The 19,867-nt window shown below is 43.8% G+C and overlaps 1 protein-coding gene across 2 annotated transcripts in view; it reads left to right on the top strand.

Annotated features, from left to right (window-relative positions):
* The window catches only part of LOC133020941 (girdin-like), a 57,485-nt gene that overhangs the window by 9,887 nt on the left and 27,731 nt on the right, over positions 1-19,867 (top strand). For both annotated transcript variants that reach the window (XM_061087712.1, XM_061087713.1), the window contains exons 3-5: positions 1,042-1,150; positions 14,212-14,281; positions 19,678-19,736. In XM_061087712.1, coding sequence (XP_060943695.1) covers positions 1,042-1,150; positions 14,212-14,281; positions 19,678-19,736 — 238 coding nt within the window. The remainder of the gene's footprint in view (positions 1-1,041; positions 1,151-14,211; positions 14,282-19,677; positions 19,737-19,867) is intronic.

Here is a 19,867-nt window from a genome sequence, read left to right as displayed (position 1 = left end):
CGGTTGGGGAGGTGGTCCTGTGTTAGCGTGAGGAATGTGTGAGGCTCAATAAAACATGTTGACACCCGTGATAACATCAGCCGCCATGCATGCTCCTTTTTTAAAAGTCCCTCAGGCAACACACATCAACACAAAGCGTCTGTACTGTACGAGAACCAAGACGAAGCCTCTTGTGTTTGATTGAGACATGAGAGTCATGAGAGAATCGTTGACCTTATTTCTGAGTTTAGATGTTAACTCCATCATGAAAACCCCACCCAGTAGAAGTACAGTCTGCAGAAGGTGTCAAGCAAAAACAAAAATCTATGATCTAATTGTTCAATACAAATATAAACGCTCCACAAACAGGTTGAATTGGATTAAAGCGTTATTTAATTTGAAGATCACACGAGCCATCAGATGAAAAGAGCAGGTTCTCTATTTGTCTGTGGTGTCTTTAACACGCTTATGATACGTAAACAAAGAGCCCATTGTCACTGGGCTGCTAATGGTTTCAGTCAAACACACGCCCGTCCCATCGCACACGGCAAAGCAGCGTCAGACTGGGAAACACACTTGAGCTGTTTTCCGATTTGAAATGAAAATATCTGGAAATCGGATCCAAACATTTTCTGGAGGTGCAGCAGGAGATTCACTGGGTCTGAAAATATCTGGAACATTCAGATGAGAGTCGGATCATAAGTCAAAGATGCTGTTGTCGACCCTAATCGTCTAAAGCTCTCAGATCTCGTTGTCTTTGTAAGTTGACATCTTTGTTGGCATCTTCTAGAGATATTTATATTATTTTTCATTCAGTTTTGGATCACCTGAATGTTACGCACATTATTTTCTCACATGGGCTCCACTCTGACATTCTACCAGGGGGTAGCCAGGAAAAGTTCTGGAAAAGGTCCAGAGCAACCAATTTGGATATTTGCGTTCTCAAATACAACCCCTCTGGAAAGATTTCTGGAAACGTATCTGTCCATGTCTGAAAGCAGCCTTAGAAACATGAACTTTTACCTTTGCTATAAACCATGTATGTCATGTGTTTGTCCACAGAAATCCTAAGGCCACGGTGCAGAGGACCAACAAGAAAGTGAACAATGACCCCACCCTGCGCATCCAGAACCTCTCCATTCTCATCAGGCAGATTAAAGCCTATTATCAGGTAAGACGTCACGTCTCACATCTCGATGAACAACTTGTGAAGCGCTGAATTCAGACTCTACACTTATGTCTGACCCGAGCTGGTCCACATTCAAACATCTTACATCTTATGTTACAGTGAAGAAAGTCACGGCTTTCACTCACACACACAGAAATGTGTCCACAAGCATGTACCACTTAAAGACTTGGCAGTAGGAACAGATGTATTTGCAGATATGTGTGTGTGTTGCGGTATCATGACCCTGATCCAGATGTTGGACACGGACCAGTGAATATACGGAGGAACCAGGAATGTGAAACACTGATGTGGTTCTGCTGATAAACGTCTCCAGTTACGTTTCTGTTTTTTATCTCTTAAAACACATCTCGTGCTGCGTCTCCCTCCTGGATGAGGATCCTGATCCTTGTCTCAGCCTCATCGTGGATTCAGTTTGTCTCAGTTTTACTCGACAGACGACTAGAGCCACAGAAAGCAAATCACATCATTTGACTTGGTGGCTTTCATCAGAGAGGTGTGAAGGAGGATGGATGTGCATTTGTGGAGAAAGCTTCAGACCCTGTTGGTCTAAATGTTAATTGACATGAAGGAAAACGCAGAAGAACACTACGATTTACAGCTCGGGTTTTGGATTTAGGGCCCACTCACACATATGTGAAGGGAATATCGTGGGTCAAAGTTCACCGAAGATGAAACCCATGCGAAGCCACGCTTGCGGTTTGCTGCCACACTTTGACCTCGTCTTTCATCAGCGTCTGGAACTGTTGTGCAGCTGTTCCGCTCGTTGTGAAACCTGTGAGCTCGTCAGCGAATTCAAACGACGCAGAGAGAATGTGATTCGGTGCGTTTGCGGCGACAGGGTCTCATCTGCGTCTCTGATTACGAGGAATCGAGCGTGACCCGGCACGCTGCTGCAGGAATGCTATCGTGTCAAAGCAGCCACACTAGCACAGATGCAGATTTCCCACACTTTAGACTGAGGACTGTGACCCATCCCCTCAGGGCCTGTTAATTATCATGTAGCACTGACACAAAGAAATATCAACTGGTGTAATAATGAACTGTAAGACGGCTTTTGAGGTTTTGGCCTGATTCTCTGCAGCTTGATAATGTTAAAATAACCCTCAACAGTTCTTGAGGTTTTTCTTTTTAAGTATTTAGAAGGCGAGGACTGTCTGTGATTGGTTCGTTGCCGTGTGAGATCTGGTTTTCCTTTTGCTTCCTAAAAAATCCTGTTAATCACTCCCGGGTCATCTTATTTAAACAATCAGCCTATTGTGTGGACTTTGACGTTATAAGCTCACAAAGCTCCGCTAGGCCCGACGCAAGCAGCCGGCTGAATTATCTCTCTGTGGAGTCACCGGGGGGGTCAGTGACTCGGCTCGGGTTAAGTCTTGACCAGCAGAGTTGGTGGATGATGAGATGACGGGGGGGTTAAGGACATTACCGGGGGCTGCAGAGTGACACTATTAGCTTCGGGACAGACCCTGTGTCTTCATTGTCCAGGATCCAGCATATTTGTTGTGTTTAACCTTTTAACCAAATGTTTATGTAGAGAATTTGAAATGGACCTTTTTTGCCTTTGAATGTGTGTGTACTTTGCATATGATTCTGCATTTAATCCCTTTCTTAACGTTTATGATTTTGGTCAGTGGACACACTCACTGAAAATGCATGTTTGATAAATGTGTTGTTATTTGAGGAGGATAATTGAAGGTGGTAGATGTTGTCTTTGAGGATCTACATGCAGATCTAGAAATACATCAATTAACCCACACTACTGGATGATCCGGGGTGGTTAAGCTTCGCGAGTCAACAATCTCTTGTTCATCAACAGTCTTTCTCTAAACTTGTATTTGTCCCTGCGTCGCTCTGTTTGACCTTGTGGTCCCTCCATTGTTCAGGCCCATATGTCTGCTCTGCCTCACAGAGACCACCTACAGGTTAGGGTCTCTGCGTTCCTCTGCTCGGCTTTGTCTGCCCCCCCCTCGATGGTCTTTTATGGCCCCTGCTCATCTCTGAGTCTGTCAGTGAGCCGGTGGTGAGATGGATGAGCTTGTTTTAAAGTGGACATTTTATTGTGTGTGACAAAAACCCCTGCTTGTCATGTGGTTTTTGATTACACAGGGTTATCAGTTTGTGAAATTGTGAGGTTTGGATGACTAAAAAAAGTCATGAGTAGAGTTTAAAAACAGTTTACAAATTTGAGGTGGATCAACTATGTTTTATACTTCCTCACAATGTATTATTTTAAATTGGACTTAAGTTAATTAATTAATTGATGATGCCAGGTTCTCTTCCACTATGTCAAAGAAAGTGTTCAAATAAACTCCTGGATCTGAATCTTTGTCCAGGACTCAATTTGCTTCTATGTTCCATGGTTCCACATGAGTTTCATGTAATCGTGTTCAGTAGTTTTCCGCGAAATCCTGCTGACAAACAAACAAACAAATAAACCAACAGACGTGAGCGAAAACGTAACCTGCTTGGAGGAGGTAGTAAAAAACAATTAAAGTGTTAAGAGGCCGGATCGTTGGAATCTAATCAAAGTGAAGACTCAGACTCGGATTAGAAATGTTCAGAAGTCGGCTAAGACACAGAATCCCAGAGCAGAGGCGAGTTTTACTTGGAAAGAGACGGATTATCTATCATTTGATCGTCAGTCGACTGGGACAGAGAAAACCACGAGATCCACGAAGCAGGGCTGCATTAATTCTGTTCTGTCATGCGTACATACAGCTTCATCAATGTCTGCATATGGTCAGTCTTGGATATATGCTTCTATCGTGATCTCTTTCTCCTGTCGTTGCTTTATCACTCACCGGTTGTAAGTTTTTCAGAGCCATATGGAAGAAGACATTCAGGTCTCCTGATAATGGATTTAGCAGGTTTTCAATTTACTGCAGCGCTCAGCACTATGGAAGAGGAGAACCGAGCGAGTAGAGGCCTCGCATGGTCGGTTGCTTCAAGTGATTTGATAACATGCTCTCAGTTAAGACTCTTTTTGATTTAATCATCCTGGTAATCTTATACCAGAACGGGTTGGAAATCAGCGATTGTTTGTCCACAGAGAGAAATGTTCAGAAAGCATCAGAGCATGAGCTTTTGACATGAGCTAAGTATGTTACAGTAATGCTCTTTAAACATCTCTGCTCTGCCCATAGGAGCGTTGAGTCGTCTGTTAAAACCCCATATTTCATTTAGATTGTCTGGGGAGGAGAAAAGAGGGAGTGGGGAGGAGGGGGGGGGCACACCCTAATTGAATTGGAGCCAACTCGCCAAACGATCCTCTGATGTCGAGAGAAAACCAATTAATTAACCTCTGTGAACCATCTGAGTCCGACACTTCAGGACCTCTCCTCAGACTCCCTCTCCTCCCCCGCCCTGTACAGTGAATACTGTTCCACTCACCCCCCCCCCCGTCCCCTTGCTGCTGTATGAGATGTAATAGTATCTGTGTGTGTGTGTGTGTGTGTGTGTGATTTTCCACATGGGCGTCGTTTGGAGTTCTGCTTTGAAGCTGTGAAAACGACGGGAAAAGACGAGAAATTCAATAACAATGGTTCTAATTTCATTGTGTGTGTCTGTGTGTGTGTGTGTGTGTGTGAGTGTCTGTGTGTGTGTGTCTGTGTGTGTTGGAAGTAGATTGCGTAGGAGTCGGTAGATGTCTAGACAGACTGATTTCTGGATATGGTTTATAGATCAAGGCTGAGCAGCTGTTAACGTGTGTGTGTGTGGGTGAATCCATTTGAACATACTGTGACATTTTACCGTTACAAATATGCACAAATAATAAATGTTGTTCCATATTTTGAATAATGTAATTATTACCCTGCCGCCTCCAGAGTGAGATATTAACTCTCTTCGGGGGGAGTTGTAGTTTCTCCAGTGGTCAGTCCAAATATCCGCTGGGGCCTCTTTTTCATTTAGTGGCATTGGTTTGGCATTCTTAAGGGGGTGTAATAAAAAGCCTCAGCCAGCTGAAGTAAACTTCTTTGTGCTTTTACTGGCTTTTCTCAAAGCTTCCTAAGTGAATCCCCTTTATCCTGGTTTATGAAAATCAGACTCCGAGAACATCCGTTGCCAGTCGATGTCAAAACGTCTCTTTCAAACTGATGGGGAAGAAGGGGAAGAAGAAAATGGCTGATTGAGTGAGAGCGTTTCTTAAACAAATCTGTAAGCTCCTTCACTGTCAGCTGGCTGATTGGTCTGCGAGTACAGTGCAGTTATTTTGCTCTGCTGCCTTCTTTAAGTGGAGGTTTTCCATGTTACTCTTTGGAATAAGAGCGGTTCTGTCCTCTCCGTGCCACTGCTTGGGTTTGGGGTGTGGTGTGAAGGCTGGGAGCTCTGTTTAGACGGTTTATAGAGCAACAGAGACCCCCATTCATGCCGGGCCTGGCCCTGAAGATCTGTGACTTTCGTAGGCAAAGCTCTGAGATTGGGTCACAAAGGATATGATATCAGGCCTTTTTAAGCTATTAATATTTGTAGACTGTTATCACTGAGCAGCATGGGAATATAGTGATGCCTCTGGGAACTAAAAAGGAGGTTTCACTGTCCTTTAGGAGAAAAGAAACATCCTTTCTGTCCTTTCTGTCAAACTCAGATTATGGACCTTGATAAACTTGTTTTTTTCTCATCGGCTCATTAAATACTGTGAATTATCAAGTGTTAAATGCTTTTTCTGCAAATTTCCTTCCCAATGAATCCTCTATATAAAAGTGTTTCATTGGAAATCCCCTCCAACTCTTCTTCTCTCTGTCCCTGTGAACAGATCAGTTTAGTAGGGCATGTGTTCGGAGCTGCAGGCTAATCTGTGTTGTCATGCAGACTTGCATGCTAGTGTGTCTGAATGCACTGTTGATGCCGCTCAGCTAGCTAACTAGCTAACTAGCTAACCTCATAGGCAGCCCATTTTGCTCTGGTATTAAAAACATTTCTTTGTTTGCTTTGGAGAATTTTTAAATACTTACTGGCTGTAAGGCGAGAAAAATGCAGAATCATGAAAATAAGATAAATGGCCTCATTAATAATTTGGCACCGCTTTAAAAATCATCTTGGTTCTGCCAAACCTACAAGCTACAAACGAGTTCACGGATTCCTGTCATTTACACAATTCCTCTTGAACAGTCGTTTTTCTGATCTCAAGCTGGAAGGGACGTCTTCTCATAAATGTCATCTTGGTGTCATTTCCTCCTTTTGACCTTCAAGTGACCCCCCCCCCCCCCCCGCTGTGAACAAGCACTCGCTCATCCTGAGACACATACATGCACATCCCCACTTTGTCGAGCGTGTTCCTGTTTACGCCCAGACCCACTCTGCAGTGGCATCATGTAATCACGTCCTCGGATGGGAACTGAACATGGTCTCACCGAAACAACACAGTGTGTCTGTGAGAACGTACTTTGTTTGTCTGTGCGTGTGCCTGCTGAGGAAAATGACACATGAAGGGAAAACGGCATCAGTTATGATGTAGAGAAGGTTCCCATATGTGAAAAGGAGCTATTTATAGGCAGCGAGCAGAGTCGATGTATTAAGGGGAAGCCAGAAGCTGGTTTCTTCTTTTCCATCACTGAACCAGAGCACATGGGGAGGGGGGGGGGAGTCTGCATCTGCAGTAGCAATGAGTCCATGGTAGAGGGAGAAAAATAAAACATAGCTTTAAGATTAGACTTGTAAACTGGTTTCAAGGTGTTCATGTGTTTTTTCAGCAGTCACACCTTCATAATGCATCCATTCATTTCTTATGCCGCTGATCCTTTGAGGGTCACAGGCAGCTGGAGCCAAACCCAGCTGACATCGAACAAGAGGCGAGGGACAGCCTGGACAGGTCGCATGTGTATCGCCTAAATATATATACATATAACGTTGAGGTCGTAATAGTAATTAACAGCTACTCTAAACCGTCACACTGTGAAAAACAATAATCGCAGCAGGTTGGTGAGTTCACTGCTATAAATTAATTAAACTGCATTATAAGAGTTGAAAGAACAATCTGCTTCATTTAAATGTCTCAGAATGATGATCTCTGAAGTCCAGGTTTAGTTTTGCACTATGATTTGAATTATGGTCTGGTTGAGGTTAATGTATACTTTGTGTGTTTGTGCATTTGCCTTCAGAGATAGTTGACACGTTAAGGGGAAATGGCATCAGTTATGATGTAGAGAAGGTTCCCATATGAAAAAAAGGAGCAATTTTTAGGCAGCGAGCAGAGTCGATGTATTAAGGGGAAGCCACATTGAACAAGAGGTGAGGTACGTCACATGTGTATCGTCTAAATATACATATATATATATATATTTATATATAACGTTGAGGTTGTAATAGTTATTAACAGTTACTCTAAACCGTCACACTTTGAAAAACAATAATCGGGGAGGTTGATGAGTTCACTACTATCGGTACATTAAACGGAATTTAAAACAAGAGTTGAAAGAACAATCGGCCTCATTTGAATGACTCAGAATGATGATTATGAGGTCCAGTCCAGGTTAGGTTTTACACTATGATTTGAATTATGGTCAGTTTGAGGTTATGGTGAAGCAGGAATTGGTCCTGGTTGAGGTTATGGATATGGTTTTGGTTTGGCTCTACAGTCAATGGAAGTCAATCCAAAGTCCTTGCAAACCTGTGCGTGGGTGAACTGTCTGTCGGGAGCCCCGAGGTGATGCGGCGGGGTTAGGGGGGGGCTGAGGGGTTGTGCTCCCCCGCCCCCCCGCCCCACCTGCCTCCACCTTTGTGACATGAGCAGCAGGATCAACCCGTCCACTCGTTCGGCTTCAGGGCTCAGTTGTTAAAAGCACTCTAGCTGATAGATAACAGCGCAGGACAAAAGAAAGCAGGTCCTAATGGCTCGTTCTCTCCTCCTCCTCATGTAATCGATGATCTCTCCATCTGGACCTCGGCCTCTGCTCTTTTCATCGGAGTTTACCGCTGAGTCGACTCAGCCGAGAGAAACTGTTGGTTTATTCCCTTTTGTATTATCAGGGCTAATCTAATGAATTAGCTGTTCAGTGGCTTCTTTAAACGAATTTGCACATAACCAGTAATGCTGTGATAAGGACGATGACTCATCCATTGTTCATTCTGCAGAGCTTCATTAACTATAATTTAAAAAATAAAGAAAGAACTAGTGTGAGAATGAAAAACATTTATTCCGTCTGTGAGTAGTGATTTATTGTGTTATTACCTGAGCTTGTGTGTGCGTCTGCCTTTTGTTTGTTTCATAGCAGGATCACGCAAACACTACTCAACAGATTTTGAAGTATGAATATCTTTAGTGAGGGAATCACTCTTGGGATCATCGTTGTTTTCCTGTTAAAAAAACAATTCCTTTGTTTGAATAAGAGTAAAGACTAAATCAGAGCGTAAGGACTCATCCAATAAGCCACGTAGTGAGTTCATTATAACGATGAACAGAAGGAAAAGCTTTATTTGCATTGATCGTGTTGGTGGGGATGAAGTGAGATCAGGTGTTAAGTGGTTTCTGTGTTTGTGTTTGATGAGAGAGAAGGAGGAACCACGCTCCTTCCCATTGTCGGTGGTAATAACCTTTTCAAGTTCATAATCTCTGCAGCTTTTCAGCAGGAGGGAAGTCCGCAGTGCTAAAGCCAGGAGAGAGAGAGAGAGAGAAAGAGTGTGTGTGCGTGTGTGTGTGTGTGTGTGTGTGTGTGTGTGTGTGTGTGTGTGTGTGTGTGTGTGTGTGTGTGTGTGTGTGTGTGTGTGTGTGTGTGTGTGTGTGTGTGTGTGTGTGTGTGTGTGTGTGTGTGTGTGTGTGTGTGTGTGTGTGTGTGTGTGTGTGTGTGTGTGTTTGTGTACACACATGGGGGGCTGAACATGTACTGTAATGCGTGTGTCAGTCTCACTGGTATTGGGAGAATAAACCCATCTCCCCGTTTCTATGGTAACACTCCATATCTGCGGAATGGGTGTGTGAAGGCTCTCAGGGTTCAGGCAGCGTTTGCACAAAAACACATACTCACTCACACACACACACACATAGACACAGCAGTAGTACAATTAATCCCTTGTTAAAGCTGTGGTGGTAGCGGAACTTGTATTTGGGTGGATAGACTGGTTGGAAGTGTGTGTCTGTGTGTGTGTGGGGGTGGGCTAGTTTAACAGACAGGGCTCCTGTGAGACAGAAACACAGAAGCCTTATAACGTTCCAATGACACCTCTATAATACAGACACGCACACGCACACACACACACAGACACACACACATGGCTACCTACTCATAAGAACATTAGCACAATTTGTCTCAGCATGGCCTTTACCATGTATTGTGTGTTTTTGTGTGTGTGTGTTGTGTGTGTTGTCTACCAGGCTACTGTCCCCATCAGAACAATAGCATCAGTCAGGACTTCCCCAATCTGCCCACTTTTAGCTGAATGAGTAAATTCCATTGCGTTTGACAAGCCCCCCTTTAAAGGACAGCTCTTATGTCCAAATCGTCTCGGTGGGATGGAAGAGGAGCCGGCGTGTGAGGAGCTGAGAGTCCTGCTGGAATCAATAATACAGCAGTGTAGTGTCAGGATGGGGGGGGGGGGGGCGGGGGGAGAAAAGGGGAAGATGCTGAGGAGAGGAGGAAGAGAGCAGGAGGCAGCTCGCTCATGCGTGACCGGAGTGAAAAATGATGGGATCAAAGCTGCGTCTCTCTCTCTTTCTCTTTCTCACATTCTCCTTCGTCCCTCCCCACCAGTTCCTCCTCCTCCTCCGCCTCCTCCCTCGTTCCCTCTCTGCGTGAATATTGGCTTTTTTTGGAACATCTGAATGACCGGTCCCCATGTGCAATTATTAGATTGTGAACTTTAAAGACCGACAGTGAAAAAAGCCAAGGACGTTTCTGCTGTCACAGCTCCAGCAAAGCGGGGGGGGGGGGGGGCTTTCTATGTGCATGTGTGCGTGCGTGTGTGTGTGTGCAGCACATCACGGTGACATGCTCAGCGTGCTGGTGGCTGGTCTCTCTCTCTCTCTCTCTCCTGCAGTGCCCGTCATGTTTTATGTATGAGAGCTAAGCCTTTGCCAGTTAATCCACGAGGCATATTAGTCGACTGTAGTCCAACTTTGTTAGTCGCCCGCAGCTAATCTGCAGAGCATGTTATTACCCACATGCCTCCAACATACAGTACATTTGACTAGCAATGTATTTGAGGCGCTGCATTAGGAGCACATGCATCATCCAGTTTTATTAACACGATAATTAAGGCGGTTTTATACCTGAAAACCTTAGGATGCAGTTTATGAAGCGATAAAGCTGTGATATGCCTGTTTAACTGTCTTTAAACTGTAAAATCAGGTGCAAAAAATAGATTAAAAAAATTGAAGTAAAGCCTTAAGCTCCACCAGGGACCAACTGTCCCTTTGACTACTTTTAAAATTCTGAATCTTTATCAAAATCCATAAATTATTTCCTGGGAAAAAGGTGCAATTGTAAAAAAAAACGGCAAAGTTAAAGATATTGATTCTTGGAACCAACCTTTTGCCCCAAAATTGTATATATTCATGTCCCATTCTTCCACCTAGTGTCGTGGACATCTGTAAAACTGTGTAAGAATGCTGGCTTTTCAATAAACAAAGTAAACGTTATGCTACATGCATTTAGTCTTTATTTCTAACAGTTCCAAGCCAACACCAGACAAAAGGAAGAAACCCTGACTCATGATTAAGAAAGGAAGGAAAAGTGATGCTGAGTAGCTGAGTGAAAAGACAGGAAATCTGTGGAAATGATTCATTTTCAGGGCAGAACAAGAAACAACACCATCTGTTTGTGTAAAAAGAAAAAAGTGATGCATAAACTAATCATTTCCTGTAATGTCGCTCCCTGTAAACTCAAACTCTTGAATCGCAGCTGTGTGAAGCCACAAGTGACAAAAGGAAATGTCGTCACTGCATCTCTGGGTGGCACGAAAGGAAAAGTGTGTGTGACGGCCTGAAAGCTGCTGACACAGCAACCACTTGGTGTCTTTGAAGGGGACAGGTGGGAGCGATGGGACAGGTGGTGTGTGTGTGTGTGTGTTTGTATATGTGCATAGTCATGTGTTTCACCCCTGTCTCTATCTGTTGGTTTGTATGTTTGTTTGTTTATAAGCAAGATTTCACAAAAACTCCAGGACGGATTTCAACGAAAATTGGTGGAAGGATGTAATAAAAAATGCTATAAAGATTTTTGGTACGGGTCCAAATTTAGGGTGGGAGCCAGATTTTGTTTTTAGGGGACTGTTCAGCTCTCTCACTGTCTTTCTAGTTTTCTATAAAGCTTAAAGCACAGTTGCAGTATTGCATACAGTGGCACACTGACATGTTTTCTTTAAATATTAAAAGACAATAGCAGAGACAACCTAGAATTTCTTCAGTCGCAGTTTTCTTGGAGATGCAGGTTCTGGTTTCTTCTTCCTCTTCTAGTTTTGGCAGATTTGGCTCCGACTTGTCGTCACACGGTGAATTGGTCGTCTCTCTGTGGCTGAGCTGATTATTCTGTCTGACGCTGGTGATGAGTCAATCGGACTCTTTCTCCAGAGATTATGGCTATTTGTTAATTTTAGACTGGAACTGCCTGATATTAGTCATCAGTGTTATTATGATCACAGTAAATCACCATCTTTATCTCATTCATGATATTTATACGAGTTAAATTCTGATCTCATTTGCGTATTTGATACATCTACACTTATTTCCACGTATGGCACCAGAAGAAACCATAACCTCTGTCCACACACACACACACACACACACACACACACACACACACACACACACACACACACACACACACACACACACACACACACACACACACACACACACACACACACACACACACACACACACACACACACACACACACACACACACACACACACACACACACACACACACCAGTGTAAACAGAGATGGATGGACATGGCAATTGGGGTCAGTGCTCTTATCACCACTGACAGGAAACCATGGCAACCACGCTCCTAACCTATTAACCACAACTGACGACCCCTGCAGCCCAAAATTAGACCTTCACCTCAGGTCATAGAGCCCTGTGTGCGTGTGTGTGGAGGTTAAAGCATAGATCTGTTTGTGAGGAGTTTGTCTTCTAGTCTTCATCTTCTTTGGGTTTCTAACAGTGGGTGTGATTTGTGTGGTTGGTTATCGCTTGGCAGTAACACAACTACACTGTCACTGTCACTTGTGTCTATGTCTATAGAAACTGTGAAACAGGACACACATGAAATAACACAAATACTTAAACTACAGTGTTACACATGTTGCTGTAGCTCCTTGTTTTGTCTAGCAGGCTGTGTTAGTATCGGCCTGAAACCAGATGCGAATGATCTACTGAGCCATCTGTCGCCTCATTCTTCACGTCTCCCTCTATAAACCGGTGGTTTTTCTTTTCTCCGCATAAAATCAAACAGGCGACAAAGGTTTAGACGACCGCAGGCGTCAGAGTCTCCTCTGCTGCCGGCTCTGATAAGGCAGATGTAGGTAGAAGTTGTGTTTGCAGCTGTACGTGTGCGTGTGTTTCCTCAAACACGAGCATGTTGAGCTCAAAGGAAGGTCTATGAGAAATGAGGGGAACTGATTTATGGTTCAGATGAAAATGTTGAAAGAAAGAATGGTAATTCGACATTTTATTAGCTCGCAGCTTCGGGAAATATATAGAAACAGTTTCCAACATCTGCATTGATGTGTAGTTCAATTTATGAGTTTATGACCATCAATCAACTTGCTCTGGAATAAACTGTTCACAGAACCTGGAAATACCAAATATTTCATCTGAAACAGGCTTGAACAGTTTTTTTGCAAGAACAGAATCTCAGATTTCTACATAGTTTGACTTATTCATTCCAAGAGAGGTGCTGAACCTCAACCAATAGTATCTGGTAGTCTACACAAATACAGGTTTTTATTATTCTCTCAGAAACATGGGGACGGTGTGTTAGGAATACAGAAACAAATTATACTAGATTATATAGTGAAATTGCATTACAGCAGCACAGATGTTCCTGGGTAGTCAACACCTTCCTGTGATGTCAGATTTCTTGCCCCGTGTTACCTCCACCATGAGGTAATGCAATATGTATAGGGCAGATGGTTAGAGGGGGGGGGCTTTCCCCAAACCCCTTACTTACTTATATAAACCTCTTTGTCGTGACTTCAGCACTAACCTGCACAGAGTAGTTGAACCGTGGCATCAGACGAGTTCAAGCTGCCATCAGGTGCATATGAAATATTCAAGTGACCAAAGCTTCACGTCCACTAGAAGAAACTGGTTTATACAACTCTAAAGGTTAAGACTATACAAATATTTTACCAGTCGCAGTGGGTTTCCTCGACCTTTTCAAGTGAATGCACCATCGCTCGAGTAATGAATATATGAATGTAAGTCATTTGTTGTTGCTGGTAGTTTTTGCTGCAGTGCCCACAATTTTAGAATAATTTGTCATAAGCCAGAACATCAAGAGAAATTAACTCCTTCCCCACTGTGTGTGTGTGTGTGTGTGTGTGTGTGTGTGTGTGTGTGTGGGTGTGTGTGTGTGTGTGTGTCTGTGCATATGTACACTATGTCTGCATAGGTGTTGTGAATTGCAGCTCATGGTTTCATTTTTGGTTTACATGATTGACATGTGAATGGAGGGGGCCCTGAGGCAGAACCCAAACCAGCAATTTAACCCACATAAATACATCTGTCACTCACATTCTCACACGTGCATACACGCAAACACACACACACACACACATGCACACACATGCACACACACACACCGGTCTAGTGTCTGTTTAAACTTTGCCCACATTATTACACAAAACTTAAATCTCAGACCTGCCATTGACTCATCAGTTACTATCTTTGATTGGAGATCGTATTTCGTCAGAGTCATGATGATCGTTGCTGTTGTGTTGTATTCTGTTACGGTGAAAAGAACGAATTTTTCATGTACATGTTAATGGCGTCATGAAAACTGTATTTCCTTATTTATTTGTATCCATAACTCTTTAAAAACAAAATCTGGTCCATTGCTTTCTCCTCCTGACCTCTTTCCTTCTCTATGTCTCTGTGTGACAGGAGATTCTCCAGCAGTTGGTCATGATGCCTTTACCCAACGTGCTGGTTCTGGGCCGGAACCCTTTGTCTGGTAAGTGTCACTCTGCTGAAAATACAACACACATTCATACCTTCTCTCCAACATCCCTCCTGTTGAGGGGTGGGAACATGAAACATACTTTCCTCACGTCAACAATAGAGACATTGGTAACAAAACTCTCACCACATGGACATTGGAGCCCAAACCTGTGGACTTGAAATTCTCTTTTAACCATTTCACAGCAGAGCTTTGACCTTCTGAACTGAGCACCATGTTATTTGATATGTCAGAGCAGCAAACGTAGAGCTAAGTATTTCGTAAAAAATACTTAGAGCACCTTGAGCCATGTGTGTTTTACAAAATACTCTAATCGGACCACGATGAAGCCTCTGACAGGCCATCATTTAAGATCAAGTTCATCTCACTAGTTGTGAAGATTTGTCTCGATGCAGAGTTGTTTACTACCCAGTCCACATAGATAATTTACTGGCAGAAAACCACTACAAGCTTACTGGGTTGCAGAAACGTTCATTGCCCTCGTCTACTTCCCTGCAAAATGCAATTATCGTCTCTTCAGAGTGAATTGTTTCCAGTCGCAGCTGCCGGAGCCTGTTGAAAGATAACTGCAGCTTTTCAAGCAGACCAAATAGCCTCTGAATCCCTTTTCCTCCCTCAGCTGCCGCACTGTCACGGTTTTCATCACTTCTCAGTTGTCACAGTCACCGGTTTATTTTTCATACGCCCCCGCCGGCACCAGGAGTAAACAGACCAACAAAAGGACACAGCGCTGAGCACACTTGCATTTGTGAGTGTGTCGTTGTGTCTGATTGTGTTTCTGTTTCGTGCAAGGATGAATATCGTGGCTGTTGATTTACCTTAGAGACGAAAAACAAATCTACCCCTGTTCTACCGATGTACCAATGTCATAATTTAAAAAAACAAAACAATCCAGTTCGCCCAATTCATGCCTCTGCTTCGAAGCTACGCATGTAGGTACGCACTGGGCCGAGCATTCATATTTGTGTTCAGATGTGTGTGTGAGTCGTGCTACAATTACACAGCTGAAAGGCTAGTGGCGGTACAGTTTCTATGCTGGTGTTGAGTGTCTTCTGGTTTCTGGTCCGCTAATTTACAGTTCTCTGGTGTCTCTGTCTGAGCTGATAGATGTTGATGAGCAGAGAACATTTCTGGGGAGGTGCGTTGGGTACACATCTACGAGTAGGCTACATCGACAAGGACAACACAAATGGCTATTTATGCACCAACAGCAATAAGTTAATTGTGTGTAATAGCGTCACTCAGGAAAAGGGAGAAGCATCAGTGTCCAGACGACCAAAAGAAGAAATTGCCGCGTTCAGCCAAGTGTCATCACTGACGATAAAAACCTGAATCTACTGCAGAGTCACTTGACCCAGGAGTGAATATTGATTTTCTCTATTCCCATTAGACACAAAAGTCAAACGTTAGTGGGTATTATTATATTTCATTAGTTTCGAATCACTGTGAAGCCGATGGCGATTCAGTCATTAACAGAACTTGTAAAATTAACATCTACCGTTTGAATATGTCATCGCCAGTTTTACTGCCCTACATATCTGAACACCACCATGGACAGCAGCTTCCAGATCTTCAGGCTTAAACATGAATTCAAGAGTAAAGCCCGTGCAGCTGAGAGCGGAGGGGCAGCCAGGAGCAAGTGGACCAGGCCTGAAGCTTCAGGCTGCATTCCTCTGGGTTCCTCCTGCCCTTTACCCTCCAGCTTGTCAGATAATCAGTCAGTCGGCCACTAAGTCCGGCCAGCGGTGGCGTCTGGCTCTGTGGCAGCCAGCTGAAAGTCATCGGCCATGTGGCTTTTATTATGCTCTCATTATGTGTGTGTTTAGTCGGTGGATGGGGGAAGGGTCTCTTCTCCACGCTGAACAGTGGGAATGCACTGTGGTTGTGCCCCCAGCGCCCTACCCCCCGGGCTCTGATCTACCCCGGTCGGCCTTGTACACACGGGCACAGAGACACACAGGCCCTGTTTATACCTGGCATCAACTGTCAGTGCTCTGTGTCTGGAGCTGCTTCATTCATGCAGTCAGTTGTTGTTGTTGTTGTTATTGGGGATGTTATTGCATGAATCTGGTTTGCATCAGTTATAAATACACAGCGATGAATATATGGCGACTGAAATAAATCATTTACTTCTGTACTGAAGGGAAACACAGCACAGACGACAGATCGCCGCCTAAAGATCCCACCAGCTGTTTATTTATCTAATATAAATATAGATGTCATGAATAAATATTGAGGTATAGACGACAGTGGTTGAGAGCTGACAGAAGGCACAAACCAGCGGGCTTGACATGTATATGCACGTCTCTCTCTGTGTGTGTGAGTGTTGATGCAGTATGTATATATTTGAAAGAGAAGTTCTGAGAAAAAGTCAGGCTATGCTATTTCTTTCAAGAAAAGTTTCAGTTTTGCGTATAGATAAATGTTGGTGAAAGAATTTCTGGAACTTCCTTTGAGAATAGAGCAGAAAATGTGCAGTAAATTCACAAATATTTCAAATATGTGCTGGTGCAAAACTGGAAGAATACAAATATCTCAGGATAAATAAGAGCTGTTAACATGTTACTTCCTAAGCAGATATTTACCCCCCCGCTTGAAAGTTCCAGAAATGATCCTGTTGTTGTGAGCATGTCTGACCCGGTCCTAAATTTGGAGACATTTCCCAGAGGTCATGTCTGAAAAAGGATTATGAAAAGGATGTAAGTGCAGAGTCACTGCTGAAAGTTGTACAACTAAACCGGAGAGAATGCTTGTTTGTTATTCTGTATTTTCCCGTCTTTGTGGTTATTCTCGGCTCGCTCAGTTGTCCGTTGTGTGGTTTCGTGCTTCGCTGCTCACGACTCTGACCTCAGCTCCAGGCAGTCTGCGTTTTCATGTCTCTCGTATCTTGTCTTCAAAAGCACAGAATCCCTAAAACAGTCTGAAAATAAAGTTCAGCTGTCTCTGTCCTCTGCTCCAGCGAAATGGCTGAATACACTCTGGCATGTTGTCATAGCAACATCAGATTGCATGTTCTGGTTTTACCACTGATGTGCAGCGTCACCGGGGCCTGGATGACTCTGACGGGGCAGAAAAGACGGCTGGAGCAGTGGGATTGCACATGCATGCAAACACACATTTCTATTTTCCTTTCTTATTCACTCACATCCTCGCAGACAGATTAACAATGACTCTGCAGGAAGGAGGGTTAGTCACTGTCCCTCCGACCTCTGGTTTCCTGCTCCGAGGAGGAAGCAGGGAGGTGGAACAGGAAGCGTGGACGAGTGGATGCAAAGGTGCAGATGTAACAATACAGAGGGAAGAAAGGAAGGATGGGTGGATGTGTGTTTCGGAGAAGAAATGAATGGTTGGGGTGAGAGGGAAGGAAGAGAGGGACAGAGAGAATACGAGGCCTGCAGAGAGATGGGGAACAACCTCCTCGCTGCTGCTGCTTGAGGGAGTTTTCTCTATTTTCGACCTTGCCTCCTTGACTTCCTCCCTCCCTCTCTCTCTCCCTCTCTCTCTCTCCGTTTCTCTATTTCTATATTCTCTCCTTGTGTTTTGTGTTGCTGATGCTCCATGGTGCTTTCCCCTCTTTTGTCTCCCGCTCTCCTTCTTTCATCTCTCCCCCTCCTCTTGTTCTCCCGCTCTCGCTGTATAAATAATTTATCCTATAAGGTCCCTTATCTCTCCTCCATTGCTCCGGTAGATTTGCTGAGCTAAATCCCCTTCCTTGACGAGCATGGGCTCCAATGGCTCCGGCAGAGAACCGCTAAACCCTGCAGCTGTGAGAATTAAGCCCGTCACCCTGCAGAAATTGCTCATAGTTGCTTTATATGTTTAATATTTCGTTTAAGATGACGAATGAGGTTGTGCATCTTCCTCTTGCTTTGAATAAGCCTGACCAAGCACATCACAATATTCACTTCGGTAACTGGAGCTATTCCTGACTTTGAGCTGGAAAGAACTGGAAAAAACAAAGTCTGTCTTACACCGAAATTACAGTTACAGCTTAATTTCTGTATTGTGTGCTAATGTTTGATATAAACAAATATTAACCATTCCTTATAAGTAAATCAACAGCTATATATATCCGTCCATGCACACACAGGGGAAACTATTGCTTCAGAGGTCCAGTTTTCCACTTGCTGTTCCACCAGAAATCCAGCCGGGCGTCAGTATGACCTGAAACTCAGCAGGTTTCTCACTCTACTCATCCAGGCTTGGATCCATTCTCTGCTGTCATGAGAACAATGTGAAACTCCGAAGGTCTAACTGTCTCTGCCACGTCGCGTCCCACAGGGAGGGTCTGGGTTGCTCAGTAACACAATGATTTGTGTGTCTCTATTGATTCAAGAGGAATGAGAAAGAAGAGACTGATTCGATTGTCGGGGGGGTTCTTTAAAAGTGATGGATAGATGCTGACACTGGGACACATTCTGTTTTGGCACATTGAGCTGCTCTGTCATTTGTGAGTCTCACTCTGAGGTGGTTCTTTTTTTTTCAGCAAAGATTATTCAGTAATTTGCAGTAGTTTTCTTCATCTAATTTGAAAAGACCCACAAATGCTAAAGACACAGGTTATATTAATTTTAATACATTTTCCATCCACATCTGTATCGGTAATAATCTCCATTCATACTCACACATCTGAGAACGCACATCATTCACACACACTGAGCATGTGCCAGTGTAAACATGCAGCAGATGGTTGGTTGCCTGGTTACAAAGAATACTACATATGTGGGTTCATGAATGTACGTGCAGATTGCAGCGAAGCGCCAAAGTTTTCAAACTAAGAACGGAGCCGGCGGCGTTTCCAATCTTCCAAACTCCGGAATTCGGATGGCAGACGTAACCATAGCAACAGTGATGCATTTCGCAGTAACGTCCTCCTGCTATTGAGCTGCTCCTGCTGTGATGATTGGCCCATTAACAGCAGACCACCCTCCACACCATGCCGTCACTAATCTGGATTTATTATTATTACTAGAGCCGGACAGCGTTAGCACTCATTGCCCCCTGGACCTCATGATGAGCTGGCTTATCACACACACACACACACATTGATGCACACAACTTGTAATAACTATACCAACTACTTAGTCAGTTTAACACACATACATGCTTGCACACACATACACACCACCTGGTTTACTTCTGTTCAGTCCCAAATCCCCCAGATGAGCTCAGGCCTGTTGAGCGTGATCGCAGCTGTTTCACCAGTTTCTGACAATGTGTCCTGACGTGTAGAAGAAGAGAGCCCCCCCCCCCCCTTTCACACACACACTGTGGAAAACACTGAATAATGGGCGACTGAATTACATCCAATCAACCAGGACAGAATAGCAGTGATAACAAATGATCTGCTGCAGACATGTTTACAGAAGGTTCTTTGTGTGTGTTTTTAGAACAAGGTCTGGAGGAGATGAAGAAACTGTTGCTGCTGCTGCTCGGCTGTGCTGTTCAGGTAAGAGCTCAGTTCACTTTAATGCTTCACACACGCAACAACAACGTTAGTTTAGAAAACCGGGAATAGATTTATGTTTATTACTTAATCTTGAAGTTATTTCATCTGAAGCCAGGAATCTGATTTGGATA

The sequence above is a fragment of the Limanda limanda genome, chromosome 15 (genome assembly GCF_963576545.1).
Source record: "Limanda limanda chromosome 15, fLimLim1.1, whole genome shotgun sequence".
Classification (NCBI taxonomy): domain Eukaryota; kingdom Metazoa; phylum Chordata; class Actinopteri; order Pleuronectiformes; family Pleuronectidae; genus Limanda; species Limanda limanda.
Note: the sequence above shows the minus strand (reverse complement) of the source record. Positions and strands in the feature narration are given on the sequence as shown.